The sequence below is a fragment of the Lissotriton vulgaris genome, chromosome 2_1, assembly GCF_964263255.1.
Source record: "Lissotriton vulgaris chromosome 2_1, aLisVul1.2, whole genome shotgun sequence".
In the NCBI taxonomy this organism is placed as follows: Eukaryota; Metazoa; Chordata; class Amphibia; order Caudata; family Salamandridae; genus Lissotriton; species Lissotriton vulgaris.
Genome location: NC_141687.1, coordinates 698,266,345 through 698,287,414, shown reverse-complemented (window position 1 = coordinate 698,287,414; position 21,070 = coordinate 698,266,345). Strand labels below are relative to the sequence as shown.

General features: G+C 43.6%; 1 protein-coding gene across 4 annotated transcripts in view; it reads left to right on the top strand.

Annotated features, from left to right (window-relative positions):
• The first annotated feature begins 891 nt into the window (after positions 1-891).
• USP47 (ubiquitin specific peptidase 47) overlaps positions 892-21,070 on the top strand; it is a 1,494,847-nt gene continuing 1,474,668 nt past the window's right edge. Inside the window, exon 1 of one of the 4 annotated variants that reach the window (XM_086955947.1) lies at positions 892-1,475. In XM_086955947.1, the coding sequence (XP_086812073.1) occupies positions 1,437-1,475 (39 nt within the window). In that variant the 5' untranslated portion in view covers positions 892-1,436. The remainder of the gene's footprint in view (positions 1,476-21,070) is intronic. The other 3 variants (XM_086955945.1, XM_086955948.1, XM_086955946.1) reach the window with 3 other exon arrangements.

Sequence of the window (21,070 nt, the reverse complement as noted above, 5' to 3'; positions counted from 1 at the left end):
CCTGCAAGGGTGAGCACTTGCAATGTTCAACACTCCGTCCCTAATCCCCTTTGGTTTTGCTACTACACAGTAATGCCTTGCATTTCAGTAAGATAAACACAAACCACTGGAAACAAATACACAGGCTCTGTTCCCAAAGTGATAAACCAAACACCCATTCACAGAAATTTAGAGTTGCAGCAGAGAACCGAGGGCTTACAGCCCACGCGTTTGTGCGAAACTCGCTGAACGAATTTTCCACAGAAGTAGGGTGACCAGAATTTTAAAGCCAAAAACCGGGACATTTCACGAAAATAGAAGGGCTACAGTTTTATTTTAAGCGAGCGCACAGAATGACAGCGCTCCTCAGCAGTGAATTAAAGAACAGGCAGCTAAACAATAAATAAAATTCAATTTTTAAACCCAGAAGCTTGCCTGTTAATTAGATTGCTTTCTTGAAACAACTGCTACTCCCTGCTCTGTAAAACATAAAAAAGCACGTTCCACAGTTTTCAGTCCCCCCCCCCTCTCTAAAACCCGGGACAGGGGCTAAATTTCCTGAAATTTGCCCGGAAATCAAGTGAAAAACAGGGACCGTCTGGGCAAATCTGGGATGCCTGGCCACCCTAAACAGAAGGGAGTTAAAAACCCGTACCGTTACAATACACTTTCCAAGCAAAATCAGTAGGGGGTGTGCTGTGGTGCGCAAGGAGGGCAGCCCTGCACGTCACACCCAGAGGCTTAACGCCTACCTGAAGCCTAGGTGGCCTAGAAGACTAGGTACACAAGTCAGACTTTTGCGTTGGTGGAATAAGGAGGCGGGGCCACGATCAGCTGTGCTTGGGAGGCAGTGACTCAGGGTGCAGGTGACACACTTGTGACGCATTGCTCCTGCGTGGCTGTCAGCGTCTCAAACCGTCAAGTAACCTCCTACGGAGCGAAAACTATGGGGTTTCGTCCTCTATTTCGTTCATCCGGTTCCAGGAACTACAGCAGCCAATGGTGCCAGTTCATCCAGAGGCTTAGTGATAAAACCTACCTGGATACGATTAAAAGACAAATTCTCTGCTGGTGGAAAGACCGGTGCACGTGTAGCGTCCGGAGAACAATAGCCAATGAACAACCGGCAAGCATTTTTCCACCCAACCCATAAGTTCCTTACAAGTTCTGATACATAACAGCCAATGAGTCGAAATAACGTCCCTGGCCTATGCTATGAGGCGTCTCTTTAACCAATTCTACGTCATCAGGCTTTCTCGCTGGGACATAGAATATGTGTCTGTCTTCGTGATTGGTTTTGAGCACCTGCGAGGGTGCCCTCATCGCTGGCCCTGCTAGCCGTAATTACGGGACAGAAGACGTCAGTCACTTAAAGGAGTGAAAACGCACAACAGATTTCAGTTTCAGATAACGCACAAGAAATTCTGGACAGGTGGGCGACCCTACCTGCAGTGGATATGGTGCCCGGCGAGGAGCAGCAGCTGGTGCCCAGAGTGGTAAGAAGGGGGGAGGGGCTGGTTCGGAGCAAGCACAACTACGGAGCTATCTCCAGGTATTTTTTTTCTGATTGTGAGATTCGGCATAGGTCGACACCACTTTGTCAGAGTACTGAACAACCAAAACCTCGATCTGTGAGTTCAAGAACAGCAAGACTCAGCTGTGAATGTGATACTTCCAGAACAGGCAAAGCAAGGGTCCCACTCTGACTTTAAGAATAGTGTCAGCAATAGCCCATTCTTTGACTGTCGTGACAGACACAGCCAGGTACTGTAATAACTGTTAGGCAGCGATGCAAGTCCTCTGTGTGGCATCAACCACGACCCTGGAACCTGTCGTAGCAGCCAATGCAGCGACGTCTCAATCTGTGGCTGACAGTCAGAGTAGGCACAACAAGGAACCCAGTAGTTCCTGCCAGAGCACATTCCTTGTAATTTTACTTTGTGGATATTAGCTTAAGCACAGGAGGAAGAGCCGCTGTGACTTTTACTGCAGATAAAGCCAAGCAGCTACTGCAACGTTAAGAGAAAGTCCAGTGCATCTTTCTATCGATCACTCAACACGCGATCATGTTCATCTTGGTTAGTCTACAGCAGTGGTTCCCAAACTTTTGACTCCTGTGGACCCCCATTGAGTCACCACTGGAAGCCGAGGACCCCCAAGCAATTTGTAGGATTTAAATTTCAAACATTAAAATAGTAATTCAACAAAATAAACACACATGAGCACACAAAAGAAAAACTCTAATTACTAAGGATTTTAGGGGCATATTTACAAGTCCCATACCCCATGGGAACATCACGTTTTGCGATGTTCCCGTGGTGATAGGGGCGTCGCCTTATTTACAAGGCAGCGTTGTGCCACTTACAGTGGCTTAACACTGCCTTGCAAATAAGGCCCCCTTTCATGCAATGCTTAGGGTGAAAGAGGTGGGCAGTGGGTGTTGCGGTGGTCGTTCTACTGCAACACCCATTGATTTTGACGCTGCCTATTTACAAAGGCAGCGTAAATAGGAGGCTGCGCTAAAAGTTAAAACCAGGAAACACCTGGTCTTAACTAGGCGAAACGAGTAGAAATGCTTTATTTCTACTTGATTTTGCTTTTTCCATGTGTGCTGCCTTATGCAGCTAAAATAATGGCTTACGCCGACGACACCAAACTTGTGTTCACCTGGCCAAAGGACAACTCGGACACGTCGACTGTTCGGCTTTGCCTTTCATCTGTTTTACATTGGCTAGCACTTGCTCAGCTCAAGTGCAATGAAGACCAGTCCGAGGTTCTCTTTTATGGCTCCTTTCCGGATAATTTTAAAAACCACCTTTTGGCCACCAGATCTGCCCTGCCCCAAGTCCATGGGCGGCCCTGCTAAGAACTTGGGGGTCTGGTTTGGGAGTGATCTCAAGTTTGAGGACCACATCAAAAAACTCACGTGTGCGTGCTTTGCTACTCTCAAAGTCCTACGTAGGTTTTTCCCATTGCTTCCGAAAGAGGCCAAGGAGACTGTGTCGCGTGCTTTAATCCTTTCTAGGCTTGACTATGCGAATGCCCTGTTTAGTGGCTTACCTGCGTATTTGATCCAACGGCTTCAGGTTATTCAAAATGCAGCTGTGCGACTTCTGTTTAAACTGCCCAGGAGGTCTAGCGTCTGCCCTCACTTACGCAGCTTCCGGTGGCGCACCGGATTATGTTTAAAATGCTGGTTTTCTCCTACCGAGCGATCCATCAGCTCGGACCTGGGTATTTGAGGAAGCGGTTTACCCTGTATGTTCCGAAGCGCTGTCTCCGTTCGGCTAATCAGTGCCAAATGACAGTGCCTAGATTTAATCTTTCCAGAGTTGGAGGCCAGTCCATTTCAGTCGGGGCTGCCAGGGCTTGGAACGCTCTTCCATTACATCTTCAGGCTTCCCAATCCATCGTCACCTTTAAGAACGGTCTGAAAACCCATCTGTTTAATATGAACAAGTAACTTCCTGCCCCCACCCCCTCGCTATCTTTGCCTCCTCTCTCCGCGCCAGGATACTTTCTAGTAACAGAGCGCGTTATAAAAGCTTTTATAACATAACATAACATGGAAAAAGCAAAACGCCTTGAATTGTTTATTTTCTGGAAGGTAACCCTTCCTGCACATAAACAATCTTTAAAAAAATTACATTTTGTCACTTCTATGTGTGCTCCATTAAGCAGAACACATAGAAGTGACAAAACAGCACTATGGTGCAAGGGTGCCTGTATTGGCGCTACCCTACTAAGTGTAGCGCCAGCACAAGGGGAAATGCAGGGCTGCGCCATATTCTTGTAAGTATTGTGCAGCACTACATTTCAGAAGAGGCGGAGCGTGTCGTTAAGCCAAGGAGGCTAACGACATGCTCCTCCACTTCTGTTTTAAATTTCCCTCTTAATATTTTACATTGAAAGAATTTGCAAAAAACAAAATCATTTAATCGGAAGATTGGTGCTGCATCACAGTGAATAACTTTTAAATGGCTGGTTTTATTTTGCAGTACAAGGCTCCTGCCAGGGCCAGACTGGAAACCAAAAGCAGCCCTAGAAATTTTTTTCAGACCAGTCCCCATACGGTGCATACCAAGTGTAGTGAGTGAGCCTGGCTTTGGAAGGCTCTCTACCAAAAGTTTTTGGGAAACAAAGGTGCAGTCTACAACACATTAATCATTACATATTTTTTTTTTTAGCTTTTAAAGAATAGTAAATGAAGGCTTTCCTATGCACCAGGGTAAGAAAAATAAGTTACTGACAAAAGCAGTAACCCACTGACTTACGCACATAAAATACATTTCTTTCTAAATGCATGGTACACGTTCTTTGCAGTAGGCATATTAACACCCTCACCCTGGAGATTCGTTCCTCTACCACTCTTCTCCAGTTTAGGCAGCAACTCAAAACGTGGCTGTTTGTGCACACGCTGGCGTAACTCCCCCTTTTTCCTCCCTGGGTTTAGTTTCTAGCATTGTTGGTTAGCGCCATGAAACCCTCGGGTGTACGTGCGCTGTACAAATTCTGGATAAGATAAGATAACCCTCTGTGCTACATTAGATAAGTTGAAGCTGCCACTGGACACAACCCTCATCTCTCTCCAGCAGGTACATTATGGCGTTATCTTGACACTTTTATTGTTGCTCGAAAACCGCTAATTATACAAGAAACTTTGCAGTGTTTTTAAAACTGCTGCCTGCGGACCCCCTGGGAATGTGTCAAGGACCCCTGGGGGTCCGCGGACCACAGTTTGGGAAACCCTGGTCTACAGCACTGGATTGGGAACTACATTAGACTGGCAAGTGCTTCCATGCTGTTGCTGACGGCAGTACAGTGGGCAGCATTTTGCCAGGAGGGGGTGGGGGGGCGGGTTTATTCTGTGTGCGTGCTGAGGTCTGTTCTCTTTGAGATGGCGCTCTGGTACTAATCGAATGTTGACTTCATACCTCAGTTAAGATTTCTGTTTCAGGGTCTTCTTGAGTGTGGTCCATGTTTTTCGTTTGTTTACCTCAACGTTTAATACATTATTTTCGTGCCTGCATGTTGATGCGAGGAGCGTTGTTGAGTAGTTTTGGCGAAGTTCTGAATATTTTTGCCTGATAGTAAGCTCTTTTTTTGCCCTGTGGATTGCATCTACTGTCTTTTAATTTTTCAGCCTTCCACTACGTTTTGGCCTGTTCTCTTATTTATTTATTTACATTTTCCGGATTAAACAATGTATTGGCTGCCTGGTTGCAGTATGAGTCTTCAGCTGAGTGAAGGGACTTTGTCCATGGATCTTGGGCTAGGTGTACAAAAATCTGGTTGCAGTTCCGACCAGTATTGAATTTTGCACTCGTAGGTCGGTTTGCAAAATTCCTAGTCAGTGTGAGTTGCAGTCCAAGCTACCAAATGAATATTAATGGTGTGAGTCACAAATTGCAATTTCCACTGACTGGATCCCATCAGAGAGATGGTGACCTGTTGGGTCAGCAGACCTCCATGTCTGCCATTGCACTTAAATGCAGCTAAACATTTTTGTTTTTTAAAATGCAGTCAGTTTTTCGAAAATGAGGCTGTGAGGACAACTGTTTATTATATGGGTTGATTGGGAGTTCTGAGTATGCACTAAACTGAACTCCCTGTACTGGGACCATTTAGATTAATTTGACAAATGTTAGCTCAACCTTGGGTAGCTGTGGCTTTGAGCAGGTCTGTTGTATCAAAGAAACCAATGTAAAGCATTAAGAAGCACCAAAACATCTGAATAAGAAAGAAAGAAAACTCAATAAAAATCCAACACCAGTATATAACAATAGATTGAACTTTTATCTTCAGAATGATACTTCGATGATATAAATCCACCGGAGGACCCCAGAGTTGTGAATTTCTAAAGGAAAATTAAATAACTGTTTTTCAATTAAATGCAATAAATCATTGCAATGTAGCGCGCTCGCGGTCCAATTATGGAAAACTTTTATAAAGTTGTAAACTACCGCTCTAGCCCTCTTTGGGTGACCAACGCTGGCAGGGAGCAAGTCACATAGGCCAAATTGGCTTTGTTGAATACTTACCTCGCAGTCAAAGCTGTCTCCAGTCCAGTTCCAGGCTATATGGGGAAACTGCCATGGACTATAATGGAGAAGTCCTGATGCAAGGGATACAGACTATTACCTAGTGATGGGGTTCTTCCTGAAGCTACTTCTTGGTTTGCGAATTCAGTGTAGGGACTTTGGCCCCAGGGTTAGCTGTAACTCGGATTCCAGTTGAAGTTCATCTAAAAGCCAGTTGCTGCTGGTCTCCAGGTAAAGTGAAACCAACGTTTCCCTTTAGCTTGTGGTAACGTCGTCTTCGGTGACCAAACTGCACTCCGACGACTACCAGTTTGGCGTGCAACTTTTGAAGGTCAGGCAATATCCTTCTAGGCTGCATGTTTGTGGTCAGGCGTTCTTGGCTACCAACTTCCGTAGGCAGGCTTTTTAAACAAGCATTTGCAATGCAATAGGTCTCGCATTAGGAAAGTTTGAGCTATTGGTATTGTAAATGACACATTTTTTATTTATGTGTTGGTTTTGAAAATAATAGCTTTGTCATTTACAATGCCAATAGTTTTAACTTTCGTAAATGTGACACCTATAGCATTTGTAATGCAATATGTGTTGTATTTAAATGACTTAGATGTAATAATATTACAAATAACAATGGCTTTTATTTTTTTAAATAATTAATACTTAAATAAAAGTTATTGTAATTTATAATGGCAATAGCTTAATCTTTTGGGAAGATTATGTTCAGTGTATTTTATTGTCATTAAAATCCAAGAACAGAAGTGAAATATTAACATATTTTTGTGACATTTGTAATAAAACTTGAAACATTGAGAGAACATATTAGAACCAGTTGTTGTTGAATGGTTGCACAGAGTGATGCTGTGGCCTTCAGTGGTGCTGAGTGATGATGTGGCATTCAGTGGTGCTGAGTGATGCTGAGGCGTTGAGTGGTGCTGAGGCGTTGAGTGGTGCTGAGGCGTTGAGTGGTGCTGAGGCGTTGAGTGGTGCTGAGGCGTTGAGTGGTGCTGAGGCGTTGAGTGGTGCTGAGGCGTTGAGTGGTGCTGAGGCGTTGAGTGGTGCTGAGGCGTTGAGTGGTGCTGAGGCGTTGAGTGGTGCTGAGGCGTTGAGTGGTGCTGAGGCGTTGAGTGGTGCTGAGGCGTTGAGTGGTGCTGAGGCGTTGAGGGCTGCTGTGGCGTTGGGTGGTGCTGTGGCGTGGTGCTGTGGGGTTGAGTGGTGCTGTGGCACTGAAAGCAGATAAAAAAATGTTTTAACCCACATTGCACAGTTTGCCAAATACACATATGGTGAGCAGTCCATTTGATTTGCTTACATAGGATACCTTGAGATTACGTTTACATTCTTGTCACTACTGTTAGTAGATAACACTTTACTGTTTTTAAGAAAGTTCTTGGACTAGCTTTAGTAGTATTGAAATCGTTAATTGATGGAGTTGGTCCTGAGTTTAGGATAATCTGTGTCCTTGCGCCTACAGAGAGTCAAAAACTCTTCATTTTAAAACCGGGTTAACAGGACTATAATTTCAGACGGACAAAAACGAAAGTTTATGAGCTGCTTGTGCACAGAATCGGGAAACCTGTGAGATGTGCTTGATTTACGTGATGCAGAAATTAAGTCATGTTGCAGCATATTTTCTGTGGTAGGCATTCAGACCGGTGTTCTTTTCTATAAGACTAAGCCCAGGTCCTCTTGATGTTGGTTGTGGGGGGGGGGGGCGGGGAAGCTGATGAAGAGGTGGGGAGGGGCAGGGAGGCGCTTGGGAGAGCGCTGTGCTTTGAGGCATGACTGCCTGAAGGAAGGAGATACATTGTGGAAAGAGTTTCAGGGGGAGTGTGTAATAAAAAGCAGCAGATCGCGGGGAGCTCTGCTGGTGTGTGAGGCAGGTGGGGGTGAGGCCGGGGGAGCCGGGGAGCGAGCGAGTGGGAGGGAACCAGCATATGAATGGACTTGCTTTGCTAAACACTCCGAATGAAAGTGACCTGTATACAACAGAGGAAAAGTAGAAGGAGACTTTATCAGGCTCAAGCAATCTAGCCTCCCTCAACTAACAAAAGTGCATTTTTGATTGAGAACTTAATCCAGCAATCAAACATGCAGAGGCAGAGTGGGTTTAGATGGCATTCTCTAACCAGCATCATGCACAGGCTGTGATTGAGTAACCTCCACCATTAGCTTTCAGTATTTGTACTGAATGAAAAGTTAGAGTAATCGCCGGTGCTTGGCATAACTGGAGGAGGCACATATAATTGGCTTTAGAGGAGGGAAGGGTAGGTATATGTGTCTGTTCTCATATAGTGGGCAGTGTTAAAGTTATTCATTACTCAACATTTTGTGCCCAGGAGCGTACATCTACAAGATACACGTTTGTTTTATTTTTTTAAGAGTCAGTTTTAATTTTTGCACAGTGGGCGAAACCGAGTGACACTGTGCAATATCGAGTCATATGCTACTTAACCACATGCCTATGCGTGCATGTGTTGAATCTTTACTAAGCGCGAAAGTGAAAGCATTTCACAAGCCATGCCAGAGAAATGAAAGGCACGTCAGCCATTGTTGACGATAAACGCGGTAATAGCAAAACAAGCGCGCGCTGGCGAAGCGTGGCGCTTCAAGAGCCTGGTGGGGGCGGGGGAGCGAGCGAGTGGGAGGTATCCAGCATATGGGGTGTGAGTGAGGCCAAGCGCTTGCTGGCGAAGCGTCACACTTCAATAGATCACATGCATTGGGAGGAATCCGCTTGGAATCCGCTGGCGGGGGAGGGAGCGAGTGGGAGGGAAGCAGCATATGGGGTGTGAGTGAGGCCAAGCGCTTGCTGGCGAAGCGTCACACTTCAATAGATCACATGCATTGGGAGGAATCCGCTTGGAATCCGCTGGCGGGGGAGGGAGCGAGTGGGAGGGAAGCAGCATATGGGGTGTGAGTGAGGCCAAGCGCGCGCTGGCAAAGCGTCACGCTTCAATAGATCACATGCATTGGGAGGAATCCGCTTGGTCAAAGAGTTCATTTCAACTACTATACTCTCGTCTATTTATCCCTGCGGGATGGAATAGTCGAGACCTAAAAAGTCAGCCACAAGTGGTGTTTCTGGATGGCACCAGTCAAGTATCCCAATCTTATATTTCTCTTATGCCTCCTCCAGAAGTTCTGACAGCCCACAAAACTCAAACCTTGGTAAATGCTTTCACAATATTAGGATGGTAACCAGATTTCCTTGTTCACATTGAGCTTTGTAATTCAAATTGCATATATATCTGTAGTCGCTCTTTTGTTTTCAATTACTTTCCATATCTTGCTTTTCAATTAATTGCCAGACGTTGGGCTTTTTTCCATAAGTACTTTTTAATAGGCCTTTAATTCCATTACATTTAAAACCGACCCAGCCAACGCATTTGATTGATCCTCCTTCTCAAAATAATTTTTTTCTATTCGTCCCCGTTTAGATGTCTTGGCTCCTTTCGAGCAGCCTTTCGACATGTGTGTCCTAGTCCTATCTGCTCGATTTATAGGAGAGGCAGGCTTCTTCAGCTTTGGTAGCACTGTAGCTGCAACAGGAAGTCAGCCAATGGACTCTTGAAAACGCATCTTCTGTCAGAGGTTTGGCAATGACTTTTCCTCAAGAAGGGCTCTTCAATCACAGTCCTCTCTGCTAGCCCAACTAGCAGCACTTGCAGTCCAGTCTTGGTTCAGTCTCTTTTTGCTGGGTCCAGGGAACAGCAGGATAGTCGTCCTCCTGTCCATTCTTCACTACAGAAGTGAGCTCAGGTGTTATGGCCACTTTTATACCCTGTTAGTGCCCTCAGGGGATGGGGCGAATCAGTGGGGTAGTAGGTCCCCTCCTGCCCAGTGATGACTTCCTGTAGAGTGTGGTATCTAGCTATCTCAGAATGGCTATCTCCTGCTGAGTGGAGCTCCCTAGCCCACCCCAGATGTGTGGCTACGTGGGGAATACACGTACACAGAAAAAACTGTTTGATGTCTTTCCCCTCTCTGTCCTTGACGCCAACTTGTCTGCAAGAACAAAAGAGCAGCTCTTCTCTTGTGTGACTGCCATATGCCCTTCAAAGAAGACTTCACCTTAGAAACTCGTTTTTTTGGCTTACACACTGTTTGGCCTTTCATCGAGGGAGAAGTCACACCTCTCCCAATGGCATGCCCTATGTGTTCCTTCTTAAGAGTTGTTAACACCTCCCCAAGGAGAACAGAAGGCTCTTTTTGTGGCATTAAACAGTCGCTGGAAAACTTTGGGCAACAAAGTTGCTACTTACTAAAGTTGCCATATGTGCAAAAGTTATAGTAAATTTGAATTGAGTATCCAGTCTGGTTTAGTGCTGTGATTTCTTTTAATACCTTGAAATTATATTTAGTAGTCTCTTTCAGAAGTTCGCACTGCTGAGTTGTCCACTTGTAAGACTGTACTTGCCAATGGTCTACTAGTTTTTGTACAATAAAAACAACATGGGTTTTTACTTTCAGGATTTGTAAAGGTGAAAAGTACATGTCCAACTTCTTACTGTAATACACCCTGTCTTTAGGGCTGAGTAGCCCTGCCTTAGTGGTGACATAAATAGGGCTCCCGGTTTTATGGTATTTATTTTTTGGTCATTTCCGTCTGTATTTATCCATATTTATTTTTTTCACCTTTTTCTGTATTTATCCATTTTATTATGGGTTTTGCGAAAACATGAAAGCTGAAACTGTTCTATTTCCACTTTTATTTAACCAATAAATTTGCAGTCATGCTTGAATGCCTGCCAGGCTTCGGTGATCTGAACACCGCAGAAGATAAATCAATGCACTTATATGAAAATATGCACATTTCAGTTTTGGCCTTGTGCATAGCTACTGCTGTTTTTAAGCCTCTTTACTAAAATTCCTTTCTTTTTTAAACTCCCTTACCTATCAATTCACACAGTTATTGACCTAGAAAGAGTATTTGGAATCACTCAAACACCCAATTTCTGTTTTCATCCACAGTTAAAAATAAATACAGACAAGAAAATAAATGGTTTTCTGTCTCTATCTGTAAAAATTAGTAAAAACGGAAAACGGGGAGCCTTACCTAAAAATGTTAAAAAGGAAGGTTTGGAATTTGACGTTACTTTAAATTGAAAGTGGAGTTGGTGGTTAAAAACTGCTCTGCCAGCCAGCTGTGGCGGTGAAAGTCACACTCATGGCGGGACACTAAGTGCTGCAGTCCACAAGAGACACTTTAACTTACAGGCCCTGGGTGACAATGGTACTCTATACTAGGAAATTATATGTAAGTTAACATATGACAAATGTGGGTGAATCAATCCTGCATATACCTTTTTTAAGGGTTAGTGCACTGGCACTGAGGTCTGTTTAGCAAGCCTTAGTCCACCTTCAGATTTGAAAAACCAGCTGCATCAGTTTGAAAACTTGGGGATGATAACGCAAAAAGAAGCATTTCCTTACAGAAACTACTACGTTCAAAAATAAATAAAGTTTGTTTAAGAGATGGAAGTGGTCCCCTGGACCACTCCATACTCTCCAACAAAGCATTTTTATTTAATTCAATAAGGGTATGGGTCCCACTGGGTTACATTCTTTATGAATATATTACCACTCCGAAGTCAGTAATTGTTCAGTGTTTTGCAACTGGATTATAGTTGCAAAGCATTGCTGCATCACATAAAGATTAACAGTGTGAAAAGGGGACATGTAACACACCCCTTCCAAATTGTTAATCTTTGTCCATTTGCAGTTTCGTTTTAGAAGTTGGTAACAGTTTATGTACTCCCTAAATGGGATTAGTACATTCAAAAAATAAATGTTGCTGACTCATACAGACCTATTTTGAGAATCTCAGCTTCTTTTTACCCCTACCCTTGGTAATTTAGGTATTTCCCAGAAGCACTGTCACTCAGTCTACCTAGCAATAAGATCCTGAACTGGAGGATTATATTTGTGGAGCACAGAATTTGTTCATTTCTTCAGGGCTTTGCAGGGTAGGACTATGTGGTGTTTTTGGAGGGGGAAGGTTATGTTTGCTGATTAACAAATGGTCATAACTGTTTTTTGTTTATTATGAAGGTGGGATAATTTCTTCAAATTGTTTGAAACCAAGTATTTCCTCAGTGTCCTTTTTTTTTTTTCTCTTGACTTTGCGATCTTAGTTACGCCACTCTGTACTGCAGGAATATGGACCTCCAGGGATTATACTGTAACAAGTGAAGTAGTTGTAGTTGAACACCTTCCTCTGCACCATCTCTAGTTAATAAAGCAAGCACAACTGTGTATTGGTACGGATACTGGTGTGGCTGATGGAACAGTTACATTAAATCTCCACTGTTTGTGTCTCAACCCGTCGAACCTCCACAAACTGTTTTGTGTATTTTAATATTACTTCTTAATTTTCATGAGAAATGTTATTACAAGATTAGTCTCAGGCTCGATTCATGTTGGGGGGTCCTACTTTTGATATAGTTTGCTTCTGTAATCTTTGACCATTTTTGACAGAAAATCTAAGGTAAATCTTAGATTTTCTTTTGTAGCCTATCTTATTTTTATTACGCTCGTTACCCTTTTTTTTATTTTTTATTCCTAAACCCATGTCTGAACACAACTCTTGTCCTAAGTTTTAATGTAACCATAACCCTGATACTTAACCTGCCCCCTTTCAAACTGTCATTCCGTGAAGTATTTTCGTTTGCCTATTTCATTCCCTTAGTCTTTGTTATCCTGAGAAGGAGTCACCTAAAACCATTTCATTAGTGAGAAATCTATTAGTTTCGATATGCTAGGATTTAACTGATGCAGCTAAAGAATGTGGAATAGCTACAGTAAGACGTATTCATTTGAAATTACTAAAATGGGTCCATCCTTGTTTACTGCCGGGAACAAAAATTGATTGCCAAAGCATCTAGAATCTCAGCTTCACAAATTGGTAGTCTTTTTTTCTTGTTTACATCTATTCTTTTCTGATACGTGCAGCAAGTGCTGAATATAGCAACACCTTTGTTGTCATGATTTCAGCAACATGCCAGCACCTTTCCAGTTAAGGCTGTAGTGACCTGCTCCTGGTTGACGGGCATATTAAATTGAAGCCCCATTTATTGTTCTTAAAACTTGTAATGCACTGGGACTCTTTCTTCGTGAACGTTATTTCCATTTTACTTTAAGTCCAACTCTACGATCCTTTAGAGAAATAAAGCAAAGTATTCTATCATATTAGTGGTCGTTGACTTGATTGATGTTGTGCCTTCTCAGTGCCTGCGAGCAATGTTTGACTTGCTGCTGTCCAATAAAGAAAATTATTGCAAGCTGGCATTTTAAGGTTCATTAAAGCCAATCTTTTCTCAGGGTAGTTTTATACTTTGTACTGGTCTGAAATCCTTGTTAGTTATTTGGAAATATTTATGGTGAATAGATGAAGTTTTGAACAACATTATTGTGTGTGTTTTGAGAGGCTTATATCGGAGGCAGTTCTAAACTTCGTTATTTATTTATCACACACAGATATGTATTTCTCACCAGTAAACAACTTGTTTCTGAGAATGTTCCCTGGGAAAACATTTTGTTCTGTCTGCGTGAGTGCAGTCTGCCCAAGGAACTCACTTTCTGCATAATACCCCCATGTTAGGCAGGGATTAAGTGAAATGAAAAATGTGGAAGCAGTGTGCTCTCTAAAAGCAGCATGTCCAGAGAAGCAAACCAGTTATCCTTACCAAGAGAAGTGACTTGTGTCATTAAAACTCTGGCTGAAAACATGTATACTAAAATCATGTGCTTCACACTGGTTGTTACCTGACCAATGATCGGTGCCTTTCTGTGGAGTTTCTTTTAAATTGCATCCATGCACATAAGCCTAGACCTATTGACTTTGCCAGTGCTTGTTAGCTATATCAGATTAATGAATAACAATAATGATTTTCTTGTGAATAATTAGATTTTAAAATGTTTCAATTCTGACAAATTGAGACATTTCTGACATCTGTGGGAAGGGTTATTGTGTACTTGGCCTGTCTCAAACTTCTGATCTCCCCTTTGTCACTTTCTTCTTCACTATCTCACTCTGTCAGACACTAGTGCCATTTCTCTCCTTGCATCTTTCTGAAAACCTTCATCTGCAAATCTTCGACTTTCCTACTACTAAAATTGGCACATATACGACTACTGCTCGGTATGCTCTGCAGACAGGCCAAGGAGAATGTGCACAGTCAGCACACATTTCATGACCCACTGACAAGCACAGTGGGACACTGACTGATTTCTGCCTCTGATTCAGAGCTCTCAATGTGCCTCCTTGCGGGCAATCACCTATAGCCTGAACACACCCAGCTACTAGGAGGCAAACCAGTTCAAAGTATATACACTATTTGAGTCAGTCAGTCAAACCACTTTATTTTGTTGACTAAAAACCATGAAAGTACAACACATGCAACATACTACACAACACAATAAAAATCTCTTACCATATAATTCATTAATAAATGTGGGCGACCTAAATAACATTACAGAATTTAAATTCATTCAGACATGACATAACTCGTTACCTTTTAATACATATGTGTTAACAAATAAGTAGTATACAAGATTAGAAAACAGTTACCTTTACGAGTCATATGTTGCATGGTAATACCTACAGAAGCCCAGCATTCTTGAAGCGAGCAAATATTCTTGTGGAATGCAACATGAAATGTAAACGAGGATTGCATTGCTGCCATGTAATAGCTTAATGGTTTTACAGATTTTAGTCAATGTTTTTGCCAGTAAAGTTAGGGACATGAATAAAACAGGTCCCAAGTGGGCTCTATAAAGTTGTTTTTTAAATGCTGCTGGGTTTGAGACCTTAAATAAGTGATGGAACGCTTAAATTAATCTCACCCACTGGCAATTACTCTGGTCTGCATCCCTATCATCATTATTTTGCACACCGTCATCACAGTTTGAACCCATCAATATGCAAATCAGTCTTGACTGTCCTCCAATCTGTACAGTCCAGCCCAAACTGCCAAGCAAGGTCCACCCTGAACCAGAACACAAGCAACACAGGACTTGTTTCGCCCTAGTTATGGGCCCATCAGCCTGGTACAGCTTGGTTCCAGTCGCTCAGTGAGCCCGGGACTAACGTCTGGGTATACCCCTGCTACTTAGGGTGATGTACTAAAATATACAAAGTGATAGATTGAATGCTTGAATTTAATCTCAGCCACAGGTAATACTCTGCATGTTGGGCAAAAAACAATAGATTGGGATGCGGCCCCATAGCGATTGCCAGTGGCTGAGATTAATTCAAGCATTCCATCGACCACCTTGTTTTTGCGTTTGAAGCCCTAAGTGCACCTTGTATGCCCAGACGAGGGTCCCATGTTCACTCTGCCACTGGAACCAAGCTATACCTGGCCCATAAGGAGCAGGGTTAAGACTGATTTGCATATGGCTGGGTCCAAACCGTGGTGGCATTGTGGACAAAAAACGATGGACTGTGATGGGGTCCAGAGCTATTGCCAGTGGCTGAGATTAATTCAAGCATTCCATCCATCATCTTGTTGTTTTTGGGTCTGAGACCTGGCAGGATCTACCACACTCGAAGGCCTGCAGTTAGGGACATAGAAACCAAATGGGATCATTGTAATGTCAGGAAACAAAACAAATCAATGACTCTATTTGCCATATTTTCAGAGAGTTCACAATCTGGATTTTGGATATTGACTATAAGGTAGGAATAGCAAGCACTATGTTAAAGATTACTGTAACTGGGTGTTTGACCCTTCATCAAAAGTATCTTATAAAACATAAACGCTAATAACTAAAGGGGTGTTGCTAGATGTAGCGCCCATTTTTATCTCTGTAGAAATCTCAAGTACCACTGTATGGACAACTGAATTTTTTTATATCCTTTATTGCGTCAGCATATTTTTCATCCATATTCTGCCACAAAGGTTGCCCTTTGCCATAATTTGTGGCTGTTCATGTTACCCTTCCCCTCCACTCCAAGTTGTAAAATGGAGTACATGGCCAGTGTTGGTTTTGAAATGGCAGTCTATGAAAATAGCCTGAGGCAGCTGGATGCTTTTTTGGTATTTTTCCTCACTGGGCTTCGTTTCTCAATAATCTACCAAAAAACGGCTCTACACTTGTCTGGTGTTGCATTCTTATTATATGTCACCTAGTGCTGAAGACCAAGATTTCCAAGGTAAGCATTTCTGCCACAGGAGAGAAAATTATCACCAAGGTCTTGGTGATGTATTGTCACCCAGTAATCTGTTGTCATGTACTGCTATACCTTGAACGTGTGTTTTATATATTCCTGGTATCTATTACCTGTCCTAATAAAATGAGAGAATTCAATGAATTCCGTTTCGAAGTTTGTTTTTGCAATTAGCATTAAGCGTGTTTATGCACGGTTTAGCATCACCAAAAACAACATTTTACTTCGAGAGGTTGCTGTCATTGATTGCTGTAGATGGGGCCTTGGTACTTCAAAACACTTGTTTAGCTTGTAGGCTTTCACTCTACATGAGCCCCCTCGCAGCCATCGCACGCCAACACAACCTCAACATCCTCTCCTACGCCGACGACACCCAGCTGATCCTCTCCCTCACCAACGACCCCACCACTGCCAGAGCCAACCTACACGAAGGGATGACAGACGTAGCCAAGTGGATGACGAACAGCCGTCTGAAACTGAACTCGGAAAAGACGGAAATCCTCATCCTGGGATGTTCACCCTCCCCCTGGGACGACTCCTGGTGGCCCTCCGCCCTAGGCAGCGCACCCAAACCAACAGACCACGCACGCAACCTGGGCTTCATCCTGGACTCCTCCCTCTCCATGACCAGACAAGTCAACGCCTTCTCCTCGTCGTGCTTCCAACATCCTGCGCATGCTACGGAAGATCTTCCGGTGGATCCCCACCAAGACCAGGAAGACAGTCACCCAGGCCCTTGTCACCAGCCGTCTGGACTACGGCAACTCCCTCTACGCCGGAACCACCGCCAAACTCCAGAAGAGACTCCAGTAGATTCAGAACGCCTCAGCACGACTCATCCTGGACATCCCCCGTCGCAGCCACATCTCCGGACACCTGAGAGATCTGCACTGGCTCCCGGTCAACAAGAGAATCACCTTCCGTCTCCTCACCCACGCACACAAAGCCCTACACAACCAAGGCCCAGGATACCTCAACAGCCGCCTCAACCTCTACGCCCTCACACGCCAGCTTCGATCGACCGGCCACGCCCTCGCCGCCGTCCCCCGCATCCGAAGAGCCACCACAGGAGGAAGGTCCTTCTCCTACCTGGCCGCCAAGACTTGGAACTCCCTCCCGACCCACCTCCGCCTGACCCAGGACCACCTTGCCTTCAGGAAGCAGCTCAAGACTTGGCTGTTCGAGCAGTAGCGGACCCCCCCTCCCCTAGCGCCTTGAGACCCTCCGGGTGAGTAGTGCGCTATATAAATGCTTTGATTGATTGAGATATCATCTAGGCTGTAAACATGGGGTTCTACATTGACACTGTCTTAACAGCAATATTAAGTGAAGTCCAACCTAACACCCCCATCCATTGTGTTTGTATTCACCCCCATTAGTGGGTCTGTGTGTACTGTGTCCTGTGTTGGTGAAGGATATGAAGAACACAAATAATTACGTGGAAAAAATGGGAGCTAGAGCCAAGAAGTGGGGATGGGGGGGGGCAGCCCAGCCTAGCCTAGCCTCTTCTGGGCTCTGATGGGCCCAGGCGTCCCACTTCCATCCTTTCTCCTATGGCACAGGGTTGTGGGCAACGTAGTTCTGTCTTAGCAGGCAGAGAGAGCCCTGTAGTTTCCAATGTGCGGGAAGCCACCTCTCACTATAAAGTGACTCTCACAGCCCTGCCTTTCTCCCGTGGCAGGTGGTTCTGGGCAACATAGTCCTGCCACAGGAGGAAGAGTAAATATTTGTTTCTAGTTGTTTACTAAGCCAAATTAGCCTTATTAAATGTAATAATCTAACTGTTTTCCAATGGAACAACCAGCCTTTCTTCTGTGAAAGTAGGTTTTGGGGTTTTTTCACTGTAAGGACACTTCTAACATTAAATTCCCACATGACCTACTTTTAAATACTATGCACCCTGCTTATCTGCCTTCAGGCTTTCATACGGGTGACTTCTAAATATTAAAAATTAATGTTCTGACCTATCAGTAGGGGATATGTAGACCGGTTGAAATGGAGTTTAAAACTGCAACAGCCAGGGTATAAATCGTAGGCCTGCAGTCATGTTTGCACTGTCACTGTAGTGAATGGCAGAATGGGTGCTATATTCTACTGGTGACCTTTTAACTTGTGGGCCCTGTGTACCCTTTGTACTATACACTTGGCACATATAGGTAAGTTAAATATGCCAATCAGGAACATAGGCACTTAATCACTGGTAAGCACAGAGTTCTATGGCCAGAAAAAATAAAGGGTCCAGCAAAAGGTATTGGTATTTCCAGATTATTGTGTCTTAGTTTGATAGTGAAATGCCCAAAATGTAAATTTGATTTGGCGCCTGTTTTTTGAGAGTCTTGCTGATGAGTAATATCATGTCATGTGTCCCAGTTAGGTCTAGAATAAAACAGTGCCATTTTACATGAACACGGGACTTTTCCTGAAGTTGCCTTCACTTTTCACATCGACTTTTGACACACATTTGTATTTGTGACACTTTGGGTTAGTTTCTCGAAACACCAACCTTGCTTACACGAGTCCACTTCGGAAAAAACACTATTGTATTGCCTTGTCACTATGTACAAGGCTTACACGTACGTTGTGCAAATGGGTTGATTTTCGTCCATATGGCGACACAGCTCTGTTTAGCACACAAACAATGGCAGCCTGATCACCATCTCAGCCGGGTGTAGTCAGAGGAAGCACTTCTGCTGACATTGAGAGGTCTCTACAGGCTGATGCTTTTGCCCAGCAGCTGACTAACCTTTCCGTGAGGGGTATTCAGTACATGACCAAGACCGTCGCCTACATTCTTACCCATCAGGTAATTGGGTTGGATCATCCAGTAAGGGGATTCTTGAAAGAACATGCACATATACCCTAGACACGCAGGTTAGGGTCTGCGTTGTAGTAGTAGGCCAGATTGTTATTTTATATGCTTGCTGGGCTGGACTGTTCCCATGAGGCACAGGGTCAGAATGATTTGCATATGGCCATGTCTGAACTGGAGTGGCAGAGTGGGCTAAAGAACTGTGATGGATTAAACGCTGATCTGTTGACTGGGTGTGAGTGTTTGATTGGTTCAGATGCTCCGTCCATCATCTCCCCCTTTTGTACCGCTTTATATAAGTTATTTCAGCATGATGGTTGACCTTTTAGTATTGTTCACTGTCCTGATGCGTCTCAAATATTTCTTCTGCTGCACATGTATTCTATTTAAGAAACACGTTGATTCAATAAACATTGAAAACCGCCCTCTGTGTATTCTTTGTATATTTCTCTGAGCAAGAGAGAGCACAAGTAGGGGAGCCACAGGTTCTAGATCTGTCACCACGGTTCCTGAGGAAACAGGGTTATGTTCAGCTGTAGCCAGATTTTCTCGCTCCCTGCCTTTGTTAGGGGCCCTTATGGTGGTATTGTGAGCTAGCTGGGCAATGCGACAACACATCCTGCGGGGGTGCTCCGAATTAGTCTGGCACCATCCCGAAGTTTGTCGTCCTCAAAGGCGCAGTTCTGATTTGTAGAAACTGCAGGACAATCATTGGTATCCCTTCTGTTTAGTATATTTGGGCGGAGACTTAAGCTGAGTTTGAGGTTTGAGCTTTTCTGTGCGTTGTATTTATGTTGTAGATGTGGTAGTGTTCTTAAAATACTTTCTCCTTTTATGTTGAGAGAAGGGTGGGGTTGTATCCTAAGTTGTACATTAACTGAATTGCATAAGAATGGAGGTGTGTGGTATCCAGTGAACCATATGTGTGAGTGATAAAGGTGGGCTTCAATGCTTTGGAATGTGCTATACACAAGTGCATTTTGGTTCAGGACATGTAGTGGCAATTAAAAGCAGAGCTTACACCATCAGATACTTATATTGTGTTGGTGCCAACTTATCTTGTCACCTCACTAGAACAAACATTAGCAAAACCAATAGGTCTTTACTTTGGGACCTTCTGGCTTTGCCTGTGGTTTTTAGCCATGCTGTACAGCATCCTGAGGCTGGGTAGCATGGCTAAAAAAAAAACGAGGAAACAAAAAAGATGGACAATTAAAAAAAAATATATATATATCTATTTGTAGATCTAAGTTTGATTGGTAATTTAAAAAATAACTTAGTGTGAGAACAGGTTTTTTTTTTCCCTCCAAGGCCCAGATTGGTCTAGCATCATGGGGGAGAGAGAGGTGTCAAAATAACCCTTTGGGGAAATGGGAAGAAGCACGAAGGAGGGCGCAAACGGGGAAAGCAACAATGGTAGAGAGGGAAGACTATCGATCACACTGGGAAAAAGCACATGAGTGCAAACTCATGTAGGCGGTTAGGGGAAAAGCACATAGGTGTGTGAGAGAGAGAGAGAGGGCAACATGGAGTGTGGGTGAAGTGGGAAGAAAGGTACATGAGGGAGCCAGCCAACAAACACATGCACTCTCATTGAGTGCTGAACCAAAACACTGAAAATGCTTAAAGTAAGCATTTGAAGGACATATGTAAAAAGGCCATGCTCAAGGGGAGGGACAAACATAAGAAGAAGGAAGTCCCACACAAGCTAAAGAATAAAAAACAATCAAGTGAGCGTGACAATGAAGTTAACCAATGGTAAGCAATGGGTAAACCTTCTGTAAGCTGACAATACGCCTTTTCGCAAACTGATTGCTTGGCCTGTCGTATAGGGGAGACCTTAAAGAAACAAATCTGTATTTCATTCTACGGGGCACTTTTTATTTTAAACAAGTTTGTCTGTTGTCTCCAGTTCAGGAATCTCCTACATAAGGTGGTATGTCTTTTATAACCCAAATGTCCTGACAAATCAAGTTTTCCATATCTGCATGAGAAGAGTTAGTTCAATTGAATCATTTAAATCAAGGGTACCTTATTCATCTGCTTACTGTGTAGTTCTATATTTAAAAAAAA